The sequence below is a fragment of the Varanus komodoensis genome, unplaced genomic scaffold (genome assembly GCF_004798865.1).
Source record: "Varanus komodoensis strain SLA01 unplaced genomic scaffold, ASM479886v1 scaffold5, whole genome shotgun sequence".
NCBI lineage: Eukaryota > Metazoa > Chordata > Lepidosauria > Squamata > Varanidae > Varanus > Varanus komodoensis.
Window position 1 is genome coordinate 3,959,921 of NW_025336087.1, and position 23,052 is coordinate 3,982,972.

At 41.0% G+C, this 23,052-nt stretch overlaps 1 protein-coding gene across 3 annotated transcripts in view; it reads right to left on the minus strand.

The window, feature by feature from the left end:
* Positions 1–23,052, minus strand: part of ARL15 (ADP ribosylation factor like GTPase 15) — a 197,039-nt gene that overhangs the window by 169,531 nt on the left and 4,456 nt on the right. The window contains exon 1 of one of the 3 annotated variants that reach the window (XM_044446833.1): positions 4,567–5,017. The exons of 1 other annotated variant lie outside the window; for it this stretch is intronic. In XM_044446833.1, coding sequence (XP_044302768.1) covers positions 4,567–4,620 — 54 coding nt within the window. In that variant the 5' untranslated portion in view covers positions 4,621–5,017. Of the gene's footprint in view, positions 1–4,566; positions 5,019–23,052 lie in introns of those variants that run through there. One more of the 3 variants, XM_044446835.1, reaches the window with a different exon arrangement.

Here is a 23,052-nt window from a genome sequence, read left to right on the forward strand (position 1 = left end):
ACATAACAGGCTTGTTGTGGATCCTGGGGATGGGGGGGCTGCTCTGATATGTTTGCAAGGCACTTTGAGAATAAAAATGCATTTATCCACTTGCATGAGATTCAGTGCCCATGGAAGTACCTGGAGGAGCATGTAAACTACTGCAGGTGATGCTGCTGGGAGGGTGGGGGGCAGTAAGCAGGGTTTCTATAAAAGAGATTTTGGCTATTACACATTTATAGTTGTACACACATACACTTTTCCTTAGTATGCAAGGTCTCTGTATTCTATAAAGTCCCATGCTAGCCTCCTTCATAAAAAAGGAATTCCACAATCTTCATTCATAGGTACAGTACTTGACAGGACCAGTGTTTTCTGTATGTGTGCACTTCCAAAAAGTAAAATGAAACAATACTGAAGAAGGAAGCAGAGGAATGTTCAGTAAAATGGCACCTATAGCAGAACACTGCATGTTCTATGCTTATAGTGCCTCTGACTGCCAGCAATGTACTGCGCATTGCTTAGCACACCCTATGCCACGACAAAGGCTGTGCGCAGTTACACCTTCAACAATGCATCCATTTGCACTTGGGCTCATAATTTCCCGGTGGGCAAATACTTCTCTAGCCTTTAACAAAGCACCAGTGCAGGTGGCTTGCTATGCCCTATGGCTTCAAATTCCCTTGCCATAAATCTGTCAAGTCTTGGATGATAAATAGGGACCCATCAATTAGCATGCCGCAGAAAGTATTTTTGGTGAAATCTGAGTGCTGCAGGGGATTCCATTGTCAACTGCACAGTCCTAAGGACAATGTGGACACCGCTTCCACTCCAGTTTTACAGCTACAAAGTGCTGACATCCACCAGTCCACAAACTGAGACAGGTGACCTTGGCCTTCTGAAGACAACACCCAGTAACCTCCTATAGCTCACTTGTGTTGCAGTGTATCTGGAGATGATACAGAACAGCAAGAACTTCTTTCACTGTCTCTAACAGTCACCATACCTCAGCCCAAAGACAAGAGCCCCTTTTGTCCTAAAGGGTCTCTTTACATGCCAGGAGTCTCTACACAGACTTGGTTAGAGTATCACACAAAGACTATTCCTCTTTCAAATTCTGTATAAAAAGCATGCAACACCCCAGCTCTTCTTGAAAGTGTATTGCATCTAGACAATCAAAGTCTTCAGTCATGAGTTAATGCAATAGTAGGTCATGTAAAAAGTTTGCATATGAGGTTGCTGGGCAAGATGGTATCCTGATGACTGTGCATCTATAGAAATCCCAGATAGCTGTACCTCTCTTTTATATTTAATCCAGGCACTGAAATCTCAGAGTCAGTTCTTATGTCACCTGTGCAATCGGGTCACAAACTGAACTGAATCTGGAATAGAGAGAGCATGCAGAAAGTGGTCAATGACCCTCCCTTCCCTTCCTTCAGCAATGCCTCATCTTTGTGGCATGGGAAATCATCATCGGCTACCCATCCCACTGAATCCCCCCATTCCAAATGCTAACAGTGCAGCACATGATCTCACATGGAAGCATCTCCACAGCAAAGAATCAGGAAATAGTCCTCATTGTCTGGCTATGGCTGATGAGGAAACTGAAGGCAAGCCAATGGTCACTGAATACAGGCAAGATGGAAACCTGAAATGCTTATGCCGGTCTTTTGTCTGGGGAAGTGACTGCAACTTCAGGCAGGCACATTTCCACAAAATAACAGTTTCACACCAAAGAGATATTTTCGGCTCCAGAGGGCAGTAGTGGGCAACAGTTAGTCTGCCAGGATCACCTGCTACATTAGCTGTGTCCTAGCTTAAAAATAAGGATAGTGGTGCTGTTTAAAATGCTCTGTTTACCCCTTAGTTTGACCACTTTCATACAAGTTATACTGACCTGCCCTTGAAGACAGTCCAGAAAAGCAGTTGTTTTAGAATGAGGCAGTTTTGTCCAGGGGTAACACATTTCACTAATATTACAGGAGCTCCACTGGTTACCAACTGGTTTCAGGCTAAATTCAAGACGTTGGTTTCACCCTTTAAACCCACTTTACATCATGAGTCCATGCTGAGGGGGCATCAGTTTCCTTTATTTTCCAACCAAGTAAACACCTGCGACTGTCCATGATCGGCAAGACTGCCAGCTGCTGCTACTTGGTGTAGCTCCTCAGTAGCTGACTTCTCCCTAGACACACAAAATCTACTCAGTCAGCCTTTTCAAGATGGCCATAAAAATGTGGTGTTCAAACATGGCTTTGTGGTATTGTTGTCATATCCCTTTGATCCATGCTGAGAACAGGGCTGTGAGTGTATCTTACCACTGTTAGATATTGTAGTTGTATGCTGTAAACACCAAGAGGGTATGTGTCCAAAACCTACTTACAAGTTCCAAAATAAAAGATCAGCCATCCTTTCATTCAAAGATTCACAACATCAGGTCATTTCTAGTTAAAATGGTAGCACGGAGTGCTTTTCACCCATTCCTCACACAAATTCTTGGAGTTACTGCCAGGTGGAAGCCCCAGCATCTTCCATTCACACCTTTGCCCATTTGAGACTGGCTACCCTGATTTCACTCTACATAAATCTGCTTTTACTGAAACTTTAGGTTGTACAGAATGAAATAACATATCTCTGGGTAGGCAAAATAAACAGAATCATGCAATATCAAAGTATCAGCACATGGACAGACTTTCCATTGTGTCTGCAACAAAACGGCAAGTGCTGGAATTAACTTGTAAAACTCCAAAGCGCCAAAGGCAAAGCAAATCCTGCCTTTGCCTCATTATGATTTACAAGATCAATGCAAAGTGCTTCTTGGAACACTTAAGAATGACAGAAAGGCTTGTAGTGGGCCAGTTCACACATAAAGCCAAGATCTGATGGTTCACATCCCCTCTCCTATTCCAATTCCTTTACTCTCTCATTGCCTTGTTCACACAAACCATCATTTTGGGTATAATAATATTCATTGGCATTTCCCATGTTCGCCACAACCGAAAGGCACGATTTGAACTAGGTTTCCAAATCTAGCACATGGGTCACAAAGCACAGTTTGACAATCCACATGCAGTGACAACTTATGTTTTGTGTCAACAAGGAAAGGCAGGGAACTGGACCTGCTGTGCAAGTGTGGAATTTCTTCCCTATGGAAACTGGCAAAGGTCCAACTCTGAGCATTTGTTACAGATTTTTTGTTTCAGTGAACTATGTCATTTTTATTTGGAAAGGGATCACTTATTTATTATTACAGTTAACGTTTAATGCTATTGCTACAAAATAAATTTGGCCATGAAAGGCAGGAACATAAGAATAGGCCACCTCCAAAAAAAAAAAAAAAACCCAACAGCAGCTAAACAAATTCCTACTTGTTTAATTTACCAAATTTACTGAATTCCCAATTTTGCTACCAACACTGACAAAGTAAGTTGTAGCTGGGCAACAACATGAGCTAGGCTTGCTCACAGTTAGGTACTTAGTGTGGCCTAAAGTTAATGCATGGTGACAAGAGAAACTGTGCACATCAATTTGTTAAGGGATTCCACATGACTTGAGCAACATAGCATGAGTGACACTTCACAGCAAGTGTGTTCTTGGCACTTCAGGAACAGGATAGATGGGGAGTCTGCACATAATAGCCAGTCCACCACAAAATGAGTCGGACCAGAATAAGTTATTTGCATTTGGTTTCTGTTCGATTCAATAGGACATGTCATTTCTTAAGCTCCAGTTATTTCAGCTGAACCAACTTAGTCAGAATTCAACCCCAGGTTTGGCTTCATGCTGAAAATACCTAGATTTTAAGGTATCAATGACAAGTTAGAGTTTCCCCAGACCTGCCACTCATGCTCTAACTGAAAAGTTGACTCTATCGTAAATATTTTCATGAGTTCTAATTCTATTTGAAGCTTAGCTACACGGAATGATAACTGCAGTGCTATTTTAACTATACAACACTTCTCAAAACATGATAGATTTCAGACATCAGGAACTTGTTTAAATTGTGTGTATACATCCATTTATAAAGATCACATTGCTGTTTTAAATCAGTGAAGTTACCAGTAAAAATATTCCATCCAGCTCTAGCAGCTGGCTTTTTTGAAACAATGGAAATACCTCTGATATAACACTTCCCATCCTATTTTAAAGGCACACAAACAAGATTTATTACATACAATATTAACACATACCTTGGGAATGCATTTGAAGGGCGTTAATATCTTAATTATTACTTACAAATCTTACTATACCATGTAGTTTATGTTCCTATTTTAAGTCAAAATTTTGCAAGCTACCTTGGAAAGATTCATGTTGTGAAAAATTAGGAGATAAACTACCCTTTAAAAAACCCTGAAAACTTCTGTGTCAACTCATAGTGTCAAATTGAACACCACATGAAGCTGGCTTCTTGGGGGTATGAATGAAGCACCTTTGCCTACTTTGTGTGGCTTTCATTTTGCTGATCCTAGGCCACACAACTACGACTGGAAATAAAGGCAGCTGCAACTGAGGATCTAAGGCATACATTCCAAAAATTACTTTGCAAGCAACAATATATGTTACATTAAAAGATGGCATATTGCTTACCGTGTAAATGCCAATTCTACAAACAGCAAATGAAAGCTGGATACATTCAGACATTTTCTAAAGAAATTGAAATACAGTGTTACCAAGAATTATTAAAGCTGCAGAAGGGAAAGGGAGGAGGGACAGAAAACCCGTAAACAGCTATATGCCACATGTTTTTTCATTCACAAGGATAATCTTGGGGGGTACGGGCATAGGAATTTTTAATAAAGGTGCATACAGGTTGGCCAGAAATTCCTTCTGCTATACTGCAATACTTTCAGGGAGTATGCTGGTTTGTTCTAGCTAAAATCCATGTTTATTTTTATGTGCATTTTTTAAAAAATTCAGTTAAAGAGCTGGCTCCAACATAAATCTTTCTAGCCTTACAATTACTTTTTTCATTGAAACTCCAGCTTTTTATTATGAAACAGTGGCATTAAAAATGTTGTTCACATAATGATTCTCAGAGAGATTCTAAAGAAGTATATAAAAAAGATTCATTCCAGGAAACATTATATAGAAACAGAGTGAGTTAGAAGGGGTCTCCCAGGGCATCTAGTCTGACCTCCGGCTCCAGCCAGTTCCGCTCACGACATGCCCACCATGTGCATGTCCAGCCTATCTTTGAACACCCTTTGAATCTTTGAATCTTTGACTCTTGATAGATCTTTTATACGAACTCATGTAAACACCATATGCTCTCTAACCCAAATATTCTAACAGGTTGATAATACAGGTAAGCGGCAGAGGAATGGAACCTCAAAACAGAAGTTCAAACATGGCCCTGTGAGATGCACTATCATTATCAGTATTCAGCACTGCCTTGCATTACTTCCACCCTTGCTTCAGTGGCCATATGAACCAGCTCAACAGAGGCTTTCCAAATCCTTCTGTCATATCCTTGGCAATTCTGTGTCTCTCTCAAAAGAAAGTTATTTGAACTAACCCTAAATCTTCTCAAGAACCAGAAAAAAATTGAAAGATAACTTCTTCTCCATAAGAACTTGCTTTTCTCCTTCATAATTAGGAATTTTAAGCAACTTTTTAAAATTTCAGTTTGCATAAGAGTCCATGTTAAATGGCTGCAACCTTTATTACAAATTATACACTAACCAGGAGTGGGCAGCTTGTAGTCCTCCAGATTTTTAGCCTCTAACTCCCATTATCCTTCACCATGAGCTATGCTGACTAAGGCTAAGGAATGCTGCTGGCAAAAGATTTGGAGAGTCTCTTACATTAAACACTATGCATGCCTGCCAGGAATTGAACAAACTGTGCTACTAACTACTTCTTTAATAAGTACGTGAGATGCCACAGACTACAAAACATGGACAAGTTGGTTCATTTTCCTACTGGACAGTCATGGAAGTGTTCTAACGTGATTCATTTTGCCTTGGTGACAGCTGGAAAAGTTAAAAGGAAAGGGATCTTGGTATAGAAATGCAGTACATGAAACAACAGCTCTGTACTTTTGTACTTAGCGTATTTGCTCCTTTTGGCAGGAATTTGCTCCTGTATATTGGTGGCTTTAAATCAAGTCAAAAGTAAGAGTGAATCTTTTCAGAAATATTAATAGCAAAACTTGTTCATTAACTGTGACAGCAAGTTAAACCTGGTTAATTAAATATGTTGATAGTAACAAAGAACAAGGTTCCTATAGTTATGCTTTGGTTATTTATGTAGAGAAGTTAGATGCAACGATGTAAACTGAACTTTTAATGGTACTTAGAATGCAGGACAAACATACCTAGCACAAAAGATATTTAAAAGTTTGGCTGCAATTACCTCATGGTTTCTTATTTGTGAATTACATCTTATTATTAAGTCAGGTTCTCTAGCAAACAAGTTCTCAGGAAAACATAGTGGCTGAAAACATAACTGAGATTTTCCCCCTTTAGTTTTTCCAAAGCAATAATACACTAAAGTTCAGCACTGCAGAGCTTAGTACAGGAAGTTGGGACATTATTTCAGCAGGGAAGCCAACACACACAATGGAGATTATATAACTACAGTTTGGATTCTGCATTCAAAACACAATGAATTCACAGTGTTGCTAGCTTTTGACCTTTGGCAAATGCTACAAGAATTATATTTTCCAGCTGCAAACAAAAGAAAGATGAAAACATAAAGGGGTGTAACCTCATTAAGAGTGTGTGTGTGTGTGTGTGTGTGTATATATATATATAATCTTATATATATTTATACTGTTAAATTTAACAGTACAACACCCAGGCGGATAATCAAGTAAATGCAGACTTTCCTACTCCCTACACTTGGGAAAGCTTAAGTTCATAGTTAGTTTTACAAGGGAAGAGAAAAAACATACAGCAAGACTGCAGCTTTTCTACCATGACGCTTTAAACTGAATAGTTTATTGCTAGTGTGCATTTGTGTTTACAGATAAGATTCATATAGAACCTGACTCTCCTGAACTTATTTCAGTTTTATTGACAAGTCCTGCATGTATGGTATAGGTCAAGTTCCTTCCACTTATACAAAAGGAGAGTAGATCAGAGTTCCTATGGTGAAATGTCAGCCAAGTCTATATGGAAGAACATAAATTATTCACTCCATCCTTCATATCTTCAAGATCTCACCAAAGGCAAATCTTTAAAATTTAACACTGGAACCTATACATCAATGCAGACCACCTCTATGAGCCATGGTTACATCTGACTGTCCCGGTTTTCACCAGAAAACAGCTGCTTTCCAAGATATAGCAACACACAAGTAATATAGCCAAAAGGCTATATGGAAAAGGTAGAGATGGAGACCCCACAAACTAAACAACTTCCTTGAATCCCCACTCTTCAGCACCAGCAGAAACCTATTTCAAAACAACCCAGCGCTGCTAATAAGAAAATGTACTAATTTTAAAAATGGTGGAAGTGAAGGGCACTTTTCAGGATGTCAGGAAGGGCAGGAACACATTAGGTCCATGGACACCAATTCTTGATATATGCCCACCCATGTGTTGCACTGGTCTACTTATTATGGCCTACAACCCACCTACCTCCAGTTAATCATGCACACCTTCCAGAAGGCAAATCACTAGAACTAAAACTAATTTGCCCAAGCAACAAAGTGCAAAGCAGAAGCAGGGCCTCCACTGTAACCCAAGTAACTATCAATTTGAGCTCAAAGATGCTGGAGGGAAGCCCTTTGCTATGCAACATTCCAGTCTCCCAGTTAAAAAGCCATGTTTCAGATCTTAGCACCAAGGCAGGTGTCTATGGAAATACTGTAGCACAGGAGAATCATGTTGGAGGCCCAAGGTATGCAGAATGGAAGGATTGCTAACTGGACATGGTATGCTCATCTAGATCTGTTGTCAGGTTCAAGCAGAAAATGAAGAAACTGGTCTTTTTGCAATTGCTTGACTTGAAAAGCCTGCCTGAAACCCAGTGTTCAAGATTCAGTTTAGTCCGGGCTAACAATACTGAATGCGGGTGACGTGATGGTCTGCCCCAGTTCAGTTTTGCCATTTTATGCTGACACAACACAAGCCATGTCTATTTTCTCTTTTTTGCTTTGTTCTTTTCACCATGTTTTAGTGTTAGCCATGCCAATACGCCTTTGGACTGAAGGGCAGGGAACAAATAATAACAACAGGAAGTATCCTGCTTAAACACAGATAAAGAATCAGTGTTTTGTAAATCTGCTCCTGAAGATTTCCTATTGTTTGTTTGATACATAGGACTAGATTCCATTAGATATCCCCAAGCCATCTTGGAGACTCTACTGATATGGAAAATGGGAAAGAACAGGTCAGCATATGCAGCAACCAGCTGCCACGTCTGTTCTCACAGGGGCTGAAAGACCTGCCATAAACATGGAAAGCACTGTGGCACCTAGATGTAAGTAAGAAAGGTCCAGGGAGACATCAGCCTGACTTGGCTCTTTCTCCAATATATAGAAAAAACCACATACAAACACATCACAAAGTGAATTGATCAAGGAAAGACAGATTGTCATGGAGAGAGAATATGAAAGGGCAGAGATTTCCATACTCACAATGCATGGTGAAATGCCCTGGACATGTGCTGCTCAAGGATCCAGAAAGCAACACTGAGAGAAATGGCAAAACTAGCATGGGCAATGCTGTCTGGGCTAAGTAAATACCTATGAAGCACTGATTTTAGAAAATGGATTCTTCCTATGGTAATTTGATCACCTCAATCTACACATATAGAGAAATTCTCATATATTTACAGGAATAAAGTGTAAGGGCAGCATGAAGTTGTTCTCTTTGAATACTTAGTTCCCACAGGTGAGCATGACTTGGGAACACAGATCTTAAATGGCACAAATACGATATAAATTGATACACACTGTTAAATTCATTTAAAATATATATTTATATCAGTCTTATAGAATGATAACTATACTAGGGACTGTTTCTTAAGGATAATTCCTTGAAATCACTGAGAATGCTTTGGTTCAATACTTCAATATATTTTCCTGTGAGTACTAAATAGAAATTATTACAATTAAGAAGAAAATAAGGGGAAATCATCACAACTAATATAAATGTTGCCATATGAATAAAAAATAGTTAATCCATACCTGCACACCCATCTCAGAAAGGCCACAAATATATAAAGGCACCCAATTTAGTCAGAATAAAGGATTAAGGTACCCAAAATAGTCAGAATAAAGCCCTAAGGATATTATTTAGGCCTAGAAAAAAGTAACTGAGACAGGAAAGGACTGAGCAGAGCTGTCCTTCACTTATATTTAGGGATAACCCAAACTTTGGGTTGAATCCACACTTAGTCAAGTTTAGAATAAACGCATTGAGGAAAATAGGGTGAATGAGGCATGACTAAGTAAAGACCGGTTGATTTCAATGGGTTACTTCTAAATATGGCTGAGTCTGGATCAAACCCACTGTATCTATTTCTATATGTGCAACTGGAACATGCAACACAGGTCTCTCCACATTACAGAAGTTTCCCTGGAAGGCAGTAAATACTCCCTGCCACAGCATAACTGGTTTCAAGAGAAAGCTACAGTAATTCATGAATTAATTTTCAATAGGCACAGGCTAAGACAGACTTCCATAAGTGGGTTCCCTTCAAATATTGTGGATGTCAGCTCTCACCAGTCCAAGCCAGCATGGCCAAGGGTTGAGAATGCTGACAGGTGCAATCTAAAACATCTTGAAAGCACCACTTTGCGAAAACTAGCTTAAATAGCATCACGGCCATAGTTGCCAGAGTCAGATAAACATAGAAAAGATGCCTGAACTTCAGTATGCAGAGCAAGGGATGTGTACTCAGTTAAACCTAGAATTTAAGAGCTGGACTATTTTCAAGTTTCATTTACTTACAGTTTCCTGCAGTTTCCTGCAAGGAGTTTACATGGTGAGCATGAAAGAGAAAACAAACATTTGCACTCACAAGTTGTTTCAAGTTAAACATTCAAGACTGCCAGGCACCTATCAAAGCTTCAGAACAAGCTACACAAGACTAAGTAATGATGCTCTATTGTCATTACCCACCCCAGGGCACTGGAATGCTATAGAATACTGGCAGGAATGAATAAGCAACATGCATACACAGGGAGCCAGCATGTGACTACTTTTCCCCCTTGAAAATACAAACACCTAAATTAATACTCTGCAGGATTGAAGCTGGTGCATGCAGCATTTGATGTGTGACATTTACTAGCAATACTGTTTACGTTCCAAGATTCTTCTTGCAATTGCCCCAAGAACACTTAAATAATCACAACATAAAACACACACGCGCGCACGTGCACAGACAGAGGATGCATCTTTCTCTGTAAGTTTTTGATTTTATTTTCTTTATATAAGAGATAAAGATTTCAAGCTCTGCCTCGTAATCGCACAGGCCCGTTAGTATCCTAGGTAAAACTCAAGAATCCTCTTGTCCACCAGCATTATTTCCTAAAGGGCAAAAACAAAGCAAAATAAAACACAACAAACTCCCTTAGAATGTTCTTTGCACAACACTTTTATCTTCAGTCTCCACTGAAAACAAGCAAGAGTTTGAAGCCAAGCTACATAAACCAAGCATTAGCAGCATTCTGGCAGGTCAAGCAGAATACTTGTTAGTATGCTGCTCATTGCTATTCCAGAGAGTAGCATTACTAGAAGCTCTGGGGGTATATCAGATCTACCCTGACAGCAATGTATCAAGAGGCCTTTTGAATTTAGTAATTATTCCAGTTTCTGCTCCTTGCTGATGGAGTGCTAATTCTGACATGGGGAATTGGTTCTGTAGGGACACTTAAAGGATGCCTGCTGCACCACAGATGCAAGCAAAACTAAAATGCAAGGCAAGGGGAAGAACACTGAAACAATGGAAAAAGCATACAATGCTTAGCTCTGTGAATTTCTGAGGAGTGAGATCCAAATGCTACAGCTGGGACAGTCAAACGCAAAGGGGAGGGAGGCTCTAGTTGCTTCTGTACCACAGGCAGGAATATGCTCAGGATCTCTTGAGCTGCGCCCTAGACCTTTAGAAATGACCCATTTGCTTTTGTAGGCTTTAACACAAGCTTGCTTTGTATTATTTCCATATTTTATTTCCATATTGTTCTTTGCCCCTCTTTGGACAGATTACAACATCCAGGAAATACAGTAAAATACAATATAAAATATCGTTAAATTTCACTATAAGAATTCCGAGTGTAAACAAGTTAAATAACTAATACACGTTAATATGACGAGGCCTGTTAAAAACTGCTGACATAACCGCCGCCCATCTACCCCACCCTGCGTGCGACTCAGTTAAATGCCTTGGCATAAAGGCCAGTATTAACCTGGTGCTGAAGGGAGAAGCAAGCCTCAGTAGACAATTCCATGACCAGGGGCTGCAGCGGAGAACACCCTCTACCTTGGTGCTGCCAACCAAGCCTTCCTGACAGGTGGCACTCTGACAGAAGTGAAGGTGACAGATGCTGAGTGTACTCACCAGAACAATACATTCCATCCAGTATTCCAGTCCCTACGCCATGACTAACACCTTGGACTGAGCTCAGAAACATACAGACAGCCAGTACAAGGTGGCTAGGATTGGTGGTGCGTGTTCAGACCCTCTGGCCCAGTTAGTATCCTAGCTACCAAGTTTTGCACAAGTTACAACTTCCGGACAGCCTTCCAGGCCAGCTCCATATGAAGTGCATTCCTGTAGTCTAATTTAGAGATTACCAGAGCTATCACTGCATTGTGCAAACAGGAACATATCTGGGCTGCCATCCAGAGCTGATAGAAGGCATTCCATGCCACTAAGGCCTGAGCCTCAAGTGTCAAATGAAGGAGGACCCCAAGCCTTGCAGTGACTGGGAGATCTTAGACCTCATTGCCTTAGCAGAACAGGAGAAACTACAGCACAGAAACACCAGCCTTTTAAAAAAGACCACCATCTTTTCTTCCACATTCTGCTCATAGCTACTGCTATACACTCATTAAGGACTATCTTTGCCATTGAAGAATGTGGGGGCAGGAAGTATTGGTATTTGGCACAGCATGTACTTTTACTGCTCCAAACTGGAATCTTTGAAATTTAGCCAGTGTAGTATAGGAGTTTGAGTATTGGACAAGGGCTCACGAGATCCAAGTTCCAGTCTCCACTTGCCCACAAAGCTCACTGGCTGACTTTAAGTCTAACCTATCTCACAAGGTGGTTGTTGTAAGGATAAAATATGGAGAGGAAGACAACTGAATATGTTGCCTTGGGTTCCTTGAAAAAGTAAGAAAGGGAGGATATAAATTTAATATAAGAATCATGTTTAATGACACTTATTCCCGGGAAAGTATACTACATATTCCACAGCAAGATACTTTTGTAGGAGGTTTGCAGCCTGAACATGTTTACTTAGAAATAATTCTTCCATACAGTAACTTTACTGTAGATTAATAAACTGCCCATCAAGTTCCAATCCAATGAATGGACTACCCTTTGAATCCAATCAATCCTATCCATTTTTGTCACCTGTACATTTTTAGTTGTGGCATGGCCTACAGCTTAATTGGTAAAGGAAAAGCATGTAGGTGTGTTTAAAGCCTCTCCACAGTGTAACCTAAGTTTTGAAAGCAGACTCCTTGGCTGGCAAAACTTAAGTCATAAGTGTGCAAGGAGAGAGAGGATGAGAGCTTGCGCATAACAAGAGGGAGGTAGAAGAGAGTTGCTAGAGGATGAAAGAATGAGAAAGGATTGTTATGTGCACAGGAACACAATGTGAAGTGAGAAGGTGTAAGTGCTCTGTGGCAAGAGGAAAGCATTCTGCATATGTCCAGCATATGCTCAGAGGCTCTCTATTTCACTGCTAACTGGTAAATGCTATTCTAAATTTGCATGGATATATTAAACCATACATACAAGGGTTGAGTACTGAATTCAGACAATGTCTTGAGTCCAAGAAGAACTGGCAAGACTTCACATCTTAAAAATAAATATTTTTTGTTTAGTGTCTATAATGCTATAGAAGTAGGGAGTGCAGCTGTGTGACAAAGGTCTAATTTCTAATTCTAATGTACATTTTACCATGAGTTCCAGTCACAGAATGCAAGGACTGGACCATGAGAATGTCACCCTGGATTTCAAACATTTTAATACCGTAGCCCCCGCTCCTATTCTTCTGTAGTTTTTTGGCTGGTGACACCTTATTACCTCTGCCATTTTCATACAAAGTTACCCTCCAAAAGTTTTTGGAGTGGGCGAAAGGAGAAACTATCACCTTCCACACCAACTTCCTTGGTTTCTTACTTAAGGGCACCTCTAGGTAGCCTGTAAGTTTCAGAATGATAGTCCACAAAGACGACAGGGGGATCAGTGTAACATCCGTTCAAAAGGTCAAGACTGCTCTTGCACAGAAAAGCCTAGGGCTACCATTGTGAAATTTGGCAGGCATGATCTCAGATGAGACACCTAATCCAGAAATTTCCATCCCATGCTGCTAATATATAAAAACTGTCAAATGAACTTGACGGTTTTGAAAAAAAGTACAAAATGCCTTGCACATTTTTTTTCTGGCAAAATCCCTCTTAGGGGTTCACTATTACACCTGTAAATCTTATCATACAATTTTGAAAAAACACAGAAGAAGTTAATTTTCTTTTCAAAACTTCCCATGAAAAAATCACAGAAAGTATAAAGCCTCATTTTTCTGAACTTTGGCTCAGATTCAGTAGAGAACTGAAGTAGACCAATTCTAAATTGATCCAAGGAGAAGCAGGATGTTTTCCAAAACACTAATACCGGGTCTGAGTCTAAGTGAGTTGGTGCACATTTCATATTCATTCACTGACAATGAATCCCCCATTGGCTTACCTCTAGACATCAGCAGATATTGTTCAGTGCAGGCACGCAATCCCTATATACAATGCACAGAGCTCACAAAGAAGAACTCTAAGACTAGGAAATAGATAAAGCAGGTGCCATTTATTCCTATGCTAGAAATATAAACACAGGACAGTCTGGATGGTCTTCACAACCACCCCTTTCTGACAATGGCTGTGAGAAAAACTGAGGCAAGATGAAGCTGTCAAGGGTTGGTTTGGACTCCCAAGATCTACTGCACACACGTCCAGCCCCCTTCAGATATCTGCAAACTAGACAGCATGCTAGATAATAGTGCGTGTCAAAAGTCTCCAGCTCAGTTCTCATCTGGTCACCTTTGACAAAGACCCACACTTAGACTCAGCATTCCATCTGCTAGAGGGGAAAAATGCTGACCTAGTTTAATAGGCTGCAGTAAAGATAAATACTGCAATGCAAAGCACTTGGACGACTCAAAAGACTTTAAGTAGCATTAGGCAGTGCCAAGACAGTCTGGTCTAGTCCTGACAGTGCTGGACTTGGGTGTCATGGGAACAAATCCCCAGAGATGTGAAACTCAACTGGTTTCACTGGGCAGGCCAGTGTCCCACTCAACCAAGCCTCCCTCATATGCTTGCTGTGCATGGAGGAAACCTCCATGCATACCATCTGCAGAATGAGAGAATAAAAACTCTGATGACCTTCAATAGTTTCAGTTCACTCCTACCTTCAGCTTTTCAAATGATTGATACAGGGAAATGGCATGGGCTTATGGTCCACATCAAGGTACCTTACAGAATCCTGTTTACCTTTCCCCTTCCTGACTTGCCCCATACAATCCACTGTCTAAAGTGTAGGTCCAATTACTTCAAAATCTGCTGCAGTTCAAGAAATGATAATCTTCTTCGGAAAAGCTAAAAGATTTCTAGCAGTTAGGGAGTGAATGTGTTTTTATTTGTTTTCTGGTTTTTTTAATGAGATGCAGTAATAGGACAGTATATAAAAGCTATAACTAAATACATAAATAAATAAATATCTGTGAGACTCCACTAAGCTAAGGCATATTGTAGTCCAATTAATCTCTTTTCAGTATAGATGTGAATGCAGAGCTGCATAAAAACAGTGAGAAGTTATATTTATTAAGGATACCGCAGAGTATGAGATCCCTTTCTCTTTGAGAGTGCACGCATGAGCATATGCAAATATGAAATCTGAGCATCATAACTTTGGAATGCAGCCAGAATACTGGAAACTACATTTTGGACTTAGGAATCATTACCAGTAGAAATCTGGTTGAGGGGAAAATAGAAATGCATTGTTCTGACTTTTTTCAACAGAATCCAAGTGATACATTCAGGACCAAAAATGGGGTGGGGGGAGCTTTTGGTATGAAGTTCTCTGAAAGGGCTTGCAAGAAAGTTTTAACTGTGGTATAGGTCATCTTTGCGTAATTGTTGTCCTTTTATTTTAAGTTTGCTTCTTTATGTTCTTTTCGAGGAAGAGGAAGAGGAAGATTTTTCAGTCAATATGCACCCACATTTGTAAGATACTTTGTTAAAATAATTAAACTTCAAGTATAGCCAGATTTTCAGTAACACTTACGGCTTCAAGATTAACACAGTTAAAGCATTGCCTGAAAATCTGAGTGTACATTTCTGTCCAATAACCAACAAGCCCTCCAGTGTGGAAATTTGTTTCCCCTTGAAAACTAACACTAAAGTCTTATTCCAATGCTTCTTTTGAGATTCATCTTTTCACCTCTCTCTCATCTTGTTGCAGTTGAGGGGAAAGAATACACAAATGCATAGTGCCTTCAGGATATGGTGATTACTACTGAGACTGCAACTGCATATTCCAATTGACATGCTTTCTCTGTTCACCTGATTTCTCATCTATAAGAACATGTATATACTTGAACGTATTTTTTTCTAAAGAAAAAAGTTACGTATATATCAAGCTGCATTAGGCACATTATCAAAGACTATGCATGTAAGGATAATCAACAGAGACAAGCAGCTACAGGGAAAAATATCTGAGAGTTGAAACAGACTAACTTGTAGGGTGCCAACAAATGGTGATCAGCCTTAACTTTATAAAAGCATACACTCTACTTTTCTTGGTGAGCAAGTACATGCATTGCAGGACACACAGTACTGTACAACACTCAGAAAGACCTGGAAGCAGTGACAATAACGGTTTTCATCTGAGGAAAGCATCAAATATATTTTAAATCAAGATACAAATATTTTCCTAGCAGTGCTGCTATACTTTTAAGAAAATATGGGTGAATAATGCAGGTGTGGAAAGAGTCATTTGTAGATCTTTTGTGCAGCTTTTAAAGCATGGAAGCTTTACCAGAAAATCAAGTCAGCGATTATAAAACCTTTATCAGGCAACCGTCCCTTGCAGCATATTATACAACCAAGTAACGTGTTAAGAATGAACATATAAACATTCCAGAAAGATCACTCCCCTCTTAGCCACAGGACTTGCAACTCAAGAACGTTCCTGGCTTTATGTCGCACCCATCATCGGACAACAAAACATAATGGATGTGTTTTCATAGCACAAACCACTCAGGAAATAAGCTAAGCAATAAGGATTGTTTGAGGAACAACCCATGGTGCACCCAACAGACAATTAGGTCAAAATCTGTTTTCAGTGTTCCATGTTATGGTATACCTAGCCACTTAATACAGTGACAAAAATTTAATGCAGTGCCAAAGATAATTCCTAAGCCATATTCCATAGTTCAGAATGCAATTTAAACTAAGAGCTGGGCACCAAGATTTAAGAAAGATGCAGGTGAATTAGAAAATGTCCAGCAGAGTACAACAAAAAAATGATCCAGGGTTTGGAAACACTGCCCTATAAGAAGAGACTGAGAGAACTGGGCATGTTCAGCCTTGACAAAAGAAAACTGAGGGGGGACATGATATCCCTCTATAGGTACCTCAAAGGCTGTCACAAAGAGGACGGTCAAGATCTCTTATTGCTGATCCCAGAGTGCAGGGAACAAAATAATCAGTTCAAGTTGCGACAACCCAGATTCAGGCTGGACATCAGGAGAAACTTCCTCACTGTCCGAGCAATACGACACTGGAACCAGCTGCCTAGAGAAGTGGTGGGCTCTCCCAAGACATTCAAAAAGAAACTGGACAGTCTGGTGGGATGATGTAATGTGGTGTCCTGCAATAGCAGGAGACTGGACTCAATGGCCTTCATGGCTCCCTCCAACCCTACTATTTCTATGATAAGTACTATTATTTATTTATTTATTTGGGAATTTTTACCCTGTCCAATACCCAGTGGGTCTCTGGACGGCTAGTAATCCATGAGCTAGTAGTAATTCATGAGCTTGGAATTCTGGGCAAAAGTACTAGAAAGGCTACAATTCCGGATTTCAGATGTTTCCAGCCAATGGTTATGTCTACCTAGACAGAATATCTTAAGTTCCATTCTAGCTACACACATTAGCTATGTACACACATGTCCACTTTATTCAATGCCCAGCTTACCCCTGTGCAAGCAGCAAGCACTAATTATTTCCTTTCCCAGGATGAAGCAGACATCCCAGACAATAGGACAGGGCTCACAGGGACCACATCCCAATGGTAAGTAGGGCCTGTCAAGGTGGTCCAACTTTGAGGACTGCATGAGGACTTCCACACAGAACCTGGGGGCTGTACAAGGAATTAAATTTCCATATAGTAAATCAAACGTTTCACAATGTATTTGATATAATATACACAATTAATATATTGTGTATATTATATAAATAATTAATATATTTAATTAGCCATCAAACAAAGGAGAAAACCAGTATGAGTCCTCCGAGTTGGCTTGAGAACACTCTGTGGGCCAAGGATCCCTTCAGACAAACTCTCCCCAGTGTTCCCTGCCCAATCCTGCTGACAAGCGCCAAGGTGCTCAGCCCCGGGCAAGCCAGCCAACCCCATGGACACTCCCCAGCATGCCCCACGTTAGTGCTCGTCAGCAGGAGAGGGTGGGACACACTGGCAAGGCTTTGTTAGGCTGGCGGCCCTGCGCTGCTCATCAGCAGAAGCAAGTGGGGCATGTTGATGCTCCTGCAAGGCCGTCAACCTAGACCACTCTCTTCATGAGCCACAGGAAGAAAATGGACAGGGTGGCAGCCTCACGAGAGCTCACCACAAACATGCCCGTGCCATTGCTGGGATCCAAACTTTGGGGTTAACAGGGGGCCACAGAACAAGCCTTGGGAGCCCTGTATCAAACTGCTCTGGCCTACAGCAAAGGTGTATGAGCAAAATACAAAATGCCAGTATATTTTCGCAAACATTCTGGTTGTCAGTAATTAAGTCAGGCAACTACCAAATCATAAATGGTTGGGAGAGAAAGAGTGGGGACAAGGAAGTGGGCAGACCAGATGGATAAATTTAACCCCCAGCCTGAGGTTTCCCTGTCCCTGCAACGGAAAATCAAGAACACTTGTTCTACAGATTCGTACTTTAATAAGCTGGGGCTATCCCTTAGTCCCAAGCACTAAATAAATAAAGAGGATGCAGAATTTGAAACACTCTTGGCAGTTACTTGAGTTTAGGATGGGGTTCCACTGCTTGCTGTGTGAGTCCTCCACTGCAGTTAGTCCAAGGATCACTAAATGAAGTTTATTTCTACATAACCACTTGACAAGTAGAAAGTGCAAGACCGCTTTCCTCTCCTGCATTCTTATGTTTCATTTAGAGCTGTCAGTCAGCTGAAGGATATATAGTTGATCAGCTACCTTCTCTAATTGAAATGCTTCAGCATATTGCTGAGCCTTCAACATATATCATGAAGAAAGCTCTAAATACCTTTTAGTAAACAAAATAAGATAGATTAGCTGCCTCGTATCGAACCTGAAGAAAGTATTCACTCATTTTTTTTAAAAAAAAATCCCTTTTATGAACATGCTAGAATCAAAATATTCTCAAACATAAAGTGTGCCCTGAACCTATGTCCATTAACTAAGGCTGATTTTCAGTCAAGTAAAGTGTCCAATCAACTGCAAATTAAGTTAATCAAACGTCTGTTTTTATTCAGACCTAGAGGAATAAGAACAGCAGGAGTGTTAATGCAAATCTGGTTACTGAAATGTATATTTTTGTTTATTTGCACTTTACTGCAGCTCTGGATGAATGTCTTCATATGCCAGTGTCCTTGGAGTAGGCATATCGGGCATTTTGGTCTGGAATGAAGAAATATTGCACAGCAAAATCTCAGCTAGCAAATTACTCCTTTCCGAGTCAACTACTTAGTCAAGGATCCCCTGAATAATTAGTTTTGTGTTTGTTTGTTTTTGTTCCGGCATACATAGTTCACATTTTCAGATCTCTTTTGAAAACAAAACAGTCCTGGAGCCCAGCAGGCAGAGCAACTCCAAAAAAAGGAGATTGATGGAAGCAGGAGAGCCAGTCAATTAATCCATGACCTGTCCCCAGGTAGCAGCCATTCCAGACAGCTGCAGAGACAAATGGGGATCCAAGGCCATTCCTTCAGCCCTGCTGAAAGATCAGCTCCACTGGGCTCCTCTTCTCCTTGAACTGTCTCCAGCTACACATTACATAATCTACCATTTAATTTTAGGAATGGGTTCCAAGATTGCTTTTTCTTTTTCCCTACCCATCCCTTTTCCTTGTGCATCATGTCTTTTAGACTACAAACCTGTGGACAGGGATAGTTTCATTTATTGCATTTACATGAGCTGCTATGGAAATGTTTTTGGCTGAAGCGTGTCTTTAAATGCTTTATTGGAATAATGTTGATAAAATTATTTGGCATATCTGGCTGTGTGTAACAAGGGAAAAGAGGTCCCTGGCTTGAATCCAGCTTCCTGGGAGATGGGGGGGGGGGGGAGGCACCAGTACAGCAAACAGTTTTGCTCTCATGGCAAGCTAAGGGTTGCATTCTCTGCAGCTCTTATCTGCAAAACTAATGAGGAAAGCAGCTGAAAGGCAATCATCACCCCTGCTCTGCCTAATAAGCCGGAGGCTGCAAGGGCTTGGCATGGTTCCAAAAGCTATCCTGGCGTTTGGACACTGGGAAAGTTTACCACTCTACCAGTTGAACCTCAATAACCTGCTCACCAGACTTCTGGCAGAGCAAACGCCTTCTACAACGGGCTTGCTTCCGAGGACACCGGTTGCCAGACTGTCCACCAGCCTATCCATCAGCACTTGGTAATGATGGGATGATCATTAAAGGGCTATGGGAAAGGACTTGAAAATCTAAAAGAAAGTCTCACTGTAGTCATATAAGTGTGACCAGGCCTGGAGCCTACATTCTCTGAAAAATCTCCTTTGCTCTGAGAGGTGAAAAGAGAGAAGGAAAAAGAGGAGGCCATTTCCCCCACACTTGAATAGATGGAGAATTTCTTCCATCAGTAAAGGTATCGTCTCTTTTTAAACCAGCAGCAATTCCAAGCATGTGTCTCTTTGGTCAAGCAGGCATACTAACCCAGGATGCATGATCACCACAACGCACCTTGGCTAATGTATGTCACAGCTGGTTACAGGGCATGCCAGTGGCCATTTTGAATATTTGAGCTGCAGAAGGTGTTTGCAGTGGCAATTGTCCAGACCTGGTGAGAGTGGGTTGCTGACATAGTTAACAAACTACCCACAACCCTGGGCAATTTCCTAACCACACCAGACAACCCGATAAGCCACAGCAAGCATCCCCTACTGCCTGGCTGTTCAAAATGGCCACAGCACACACTGCAGCCCCTCTGACTTCAAATAAGGCACAGAGGGCTATAGCAATCGAGCAACCTGGCTCACTGCAATCACAGGGCAGAGATTGTGGCAGCAGTGGTGCAACCAACAAGGCTGCAGATCCAGAAGCAGAGGAGCCAAGAAGAAAGGGGCTGCTTTAAAAACATGGTGCATTGCCAGCTACCTTCTTGATACAGCAACCTGTCTCAGCCAGCCTTCTCTCCAAAAGCTCAAGATCACTGACAGATGTTCATTTCCAGAAGCCTCCTCCTGCAAGGTAAAGCCTTCCTCTGCTTTATGGATAGAGCACGATGGTTATGAAATACATTTTACTAATTAATAACATTATATATCCGCTTATTTGCTATAAAAACCATCATGGCTGTGAACAATAGGAAACAATAAAACCTTAAAATAATTGGAAACGTTAAGAGAGCCAATGTGGTGCTTGCAGTATTGTAGTTCCCATTCTAGTCTCGATTTACTGGGCGCCTTTGGATCAGTCACTCACTCGCTGCCTAGCCCACCTTACAGCACTGTTGTAAGGATGAAACAGAAAGGAGGCAAATCTTGGAATCGAGGCTGGGTTCCTCCCAGAAAGAATAACAGTGGGATAGAAATGCAATGTTCTCCTTGCTATTACTGTTACTAAAATAATATTTAAACATTAAATGTTAAAAGTGATACCATGCTAGCATTGTATTTGTTTTAGGCATTAAGCAAAATACTCCTCTCTACTCAGGCACTTCTAGAAAGATATATCTGTGTTCTTTTCTCTGCTGCTTTTCTGTGTTTATGGTTTTATTGGAGCTGTATTTCTAATTGTTGCATTACTCATCAATTTGATTTAGGGTAGTATATAAAAAATTCAAAGAATAAATGAAATGCAAGAAAGGGCTTTGTCTCGACCTGGCATCCGCCTCCTCCAAGGTGAAGGTCAGCTCTTTCTTGAGCTCAGGGGATTCTCCTCCTCCTCCTCCTCAGCCTTCCCCTTCCGTATGCCTACTCTCCCCACATAATCAGCCTCTCATGCAAAAGGGTGGGGTGGGCAGCATGCCACCCATGGTGATGAAGCAGCAAAGTTCTGCACCTGCCAGGGACAGAGCCATCATTGCCAGGACAACAAAGCCAATGCTTGCCATGTCCCCAGTCCCCCAGTGCAAAGGGCTGAGCAATCTCCATTTCCCCCCTTGCAGAAAGGACCGTGCATGACTTTCTGGCAATGGTCAATCGAAAATGGGTAATCATTTCGCATGGGTACTGGCAACTCGACCCTGGAAAGGCTGCCCTGGAACTTATTCAAGACTCTGCTGCTGCAGAGTATTTCAGGAGAAAATTAGCAAAGTGCGAGATGCGTCTTTCAGGGCAACTTGGCTCCTTGTACTGAGCGGTATTATTCTCACGGAGGAATACCTGATCAGCTTCCAAGGAAACCCAGACTCCCTTGGAACATAATGTCAAAATCACTGTTCTAAGTTACATCTTTTAGGCAAGAAACCTGTTAAATATAGTTTTATAGGCAGAGTTATAGTGACAACTGTAAATCGTTCATGTATCTACTAGAATTTGTTTAAATATTCAGGTTCATTCAGAAGACCAAGGTATAGCAAATGTTACTCCATGAAGCTTTAAAAACAGGCTTTTAAAATAAAAGTGCAGCAATTAAACATTGCCTAGACAGCAACGCTTAAAAAGGCATCAGTCATTCATTGCTAACTGTTCTCCATTAGCAAGATTACAGCGGATTCTATGGCATTAGGTGTACTTAAGCCACTGTCTGTTGCTCAGAGTGTGCTGAACCTGCCATTTTGAAAGAGAGCAAGATATCATTCAAGCATAATGTACAGACAAAGGACTATGATCCCTGTTCTATTTTTATTTTGGGGGAAGGGGTGTTTTTTGCAGAGGAAAGTGGGTGATGTTCAACTAGAACTGGGGCACAAAAACAGCTTGCAGGGTTCACTTCCAAACCAGCTCTCAAGAAGCTAACAGAATAGCACACAGGAGCTTAAACTGTTGCAGTGCAGACCAATCGAGGTGACAGAAGTGCTCAAAGCATGCCAACCCACAGAGTGACAACCGGGGAGCTACCCACCGGACACGGCATGTGTTTTGTGCCTTTGTTGTTTTAGCAGGAAGTGGAAGAAGAGATTTGCTTTGTATCAAGCTGTACCTCTAAGACAAAACTAGTGCACATCACAACATCGGTGGTGAAGCATGCTTTGTTGAAGGGGCCAGGAAAGGGAAGACACTGGAACACTTTATAAGTGGAGAAATGAGAGACAGCGGTGCAAAAATTCATTTTTGCAATGGGAAAAGAACTGGGAGAATCCGTGAGAAAAATGATAAAAGAATTAGCAGTCAGGAAATGAGAGGAACACTTCAGAAGGAAAATCAGTGTGGGGTTTTCTCTCCTGTCTTCCCACCAGTCCACCGACTAATATCCCAGGGTACTTGGCAACTAAAGTTGTCTGGTCTCCTCT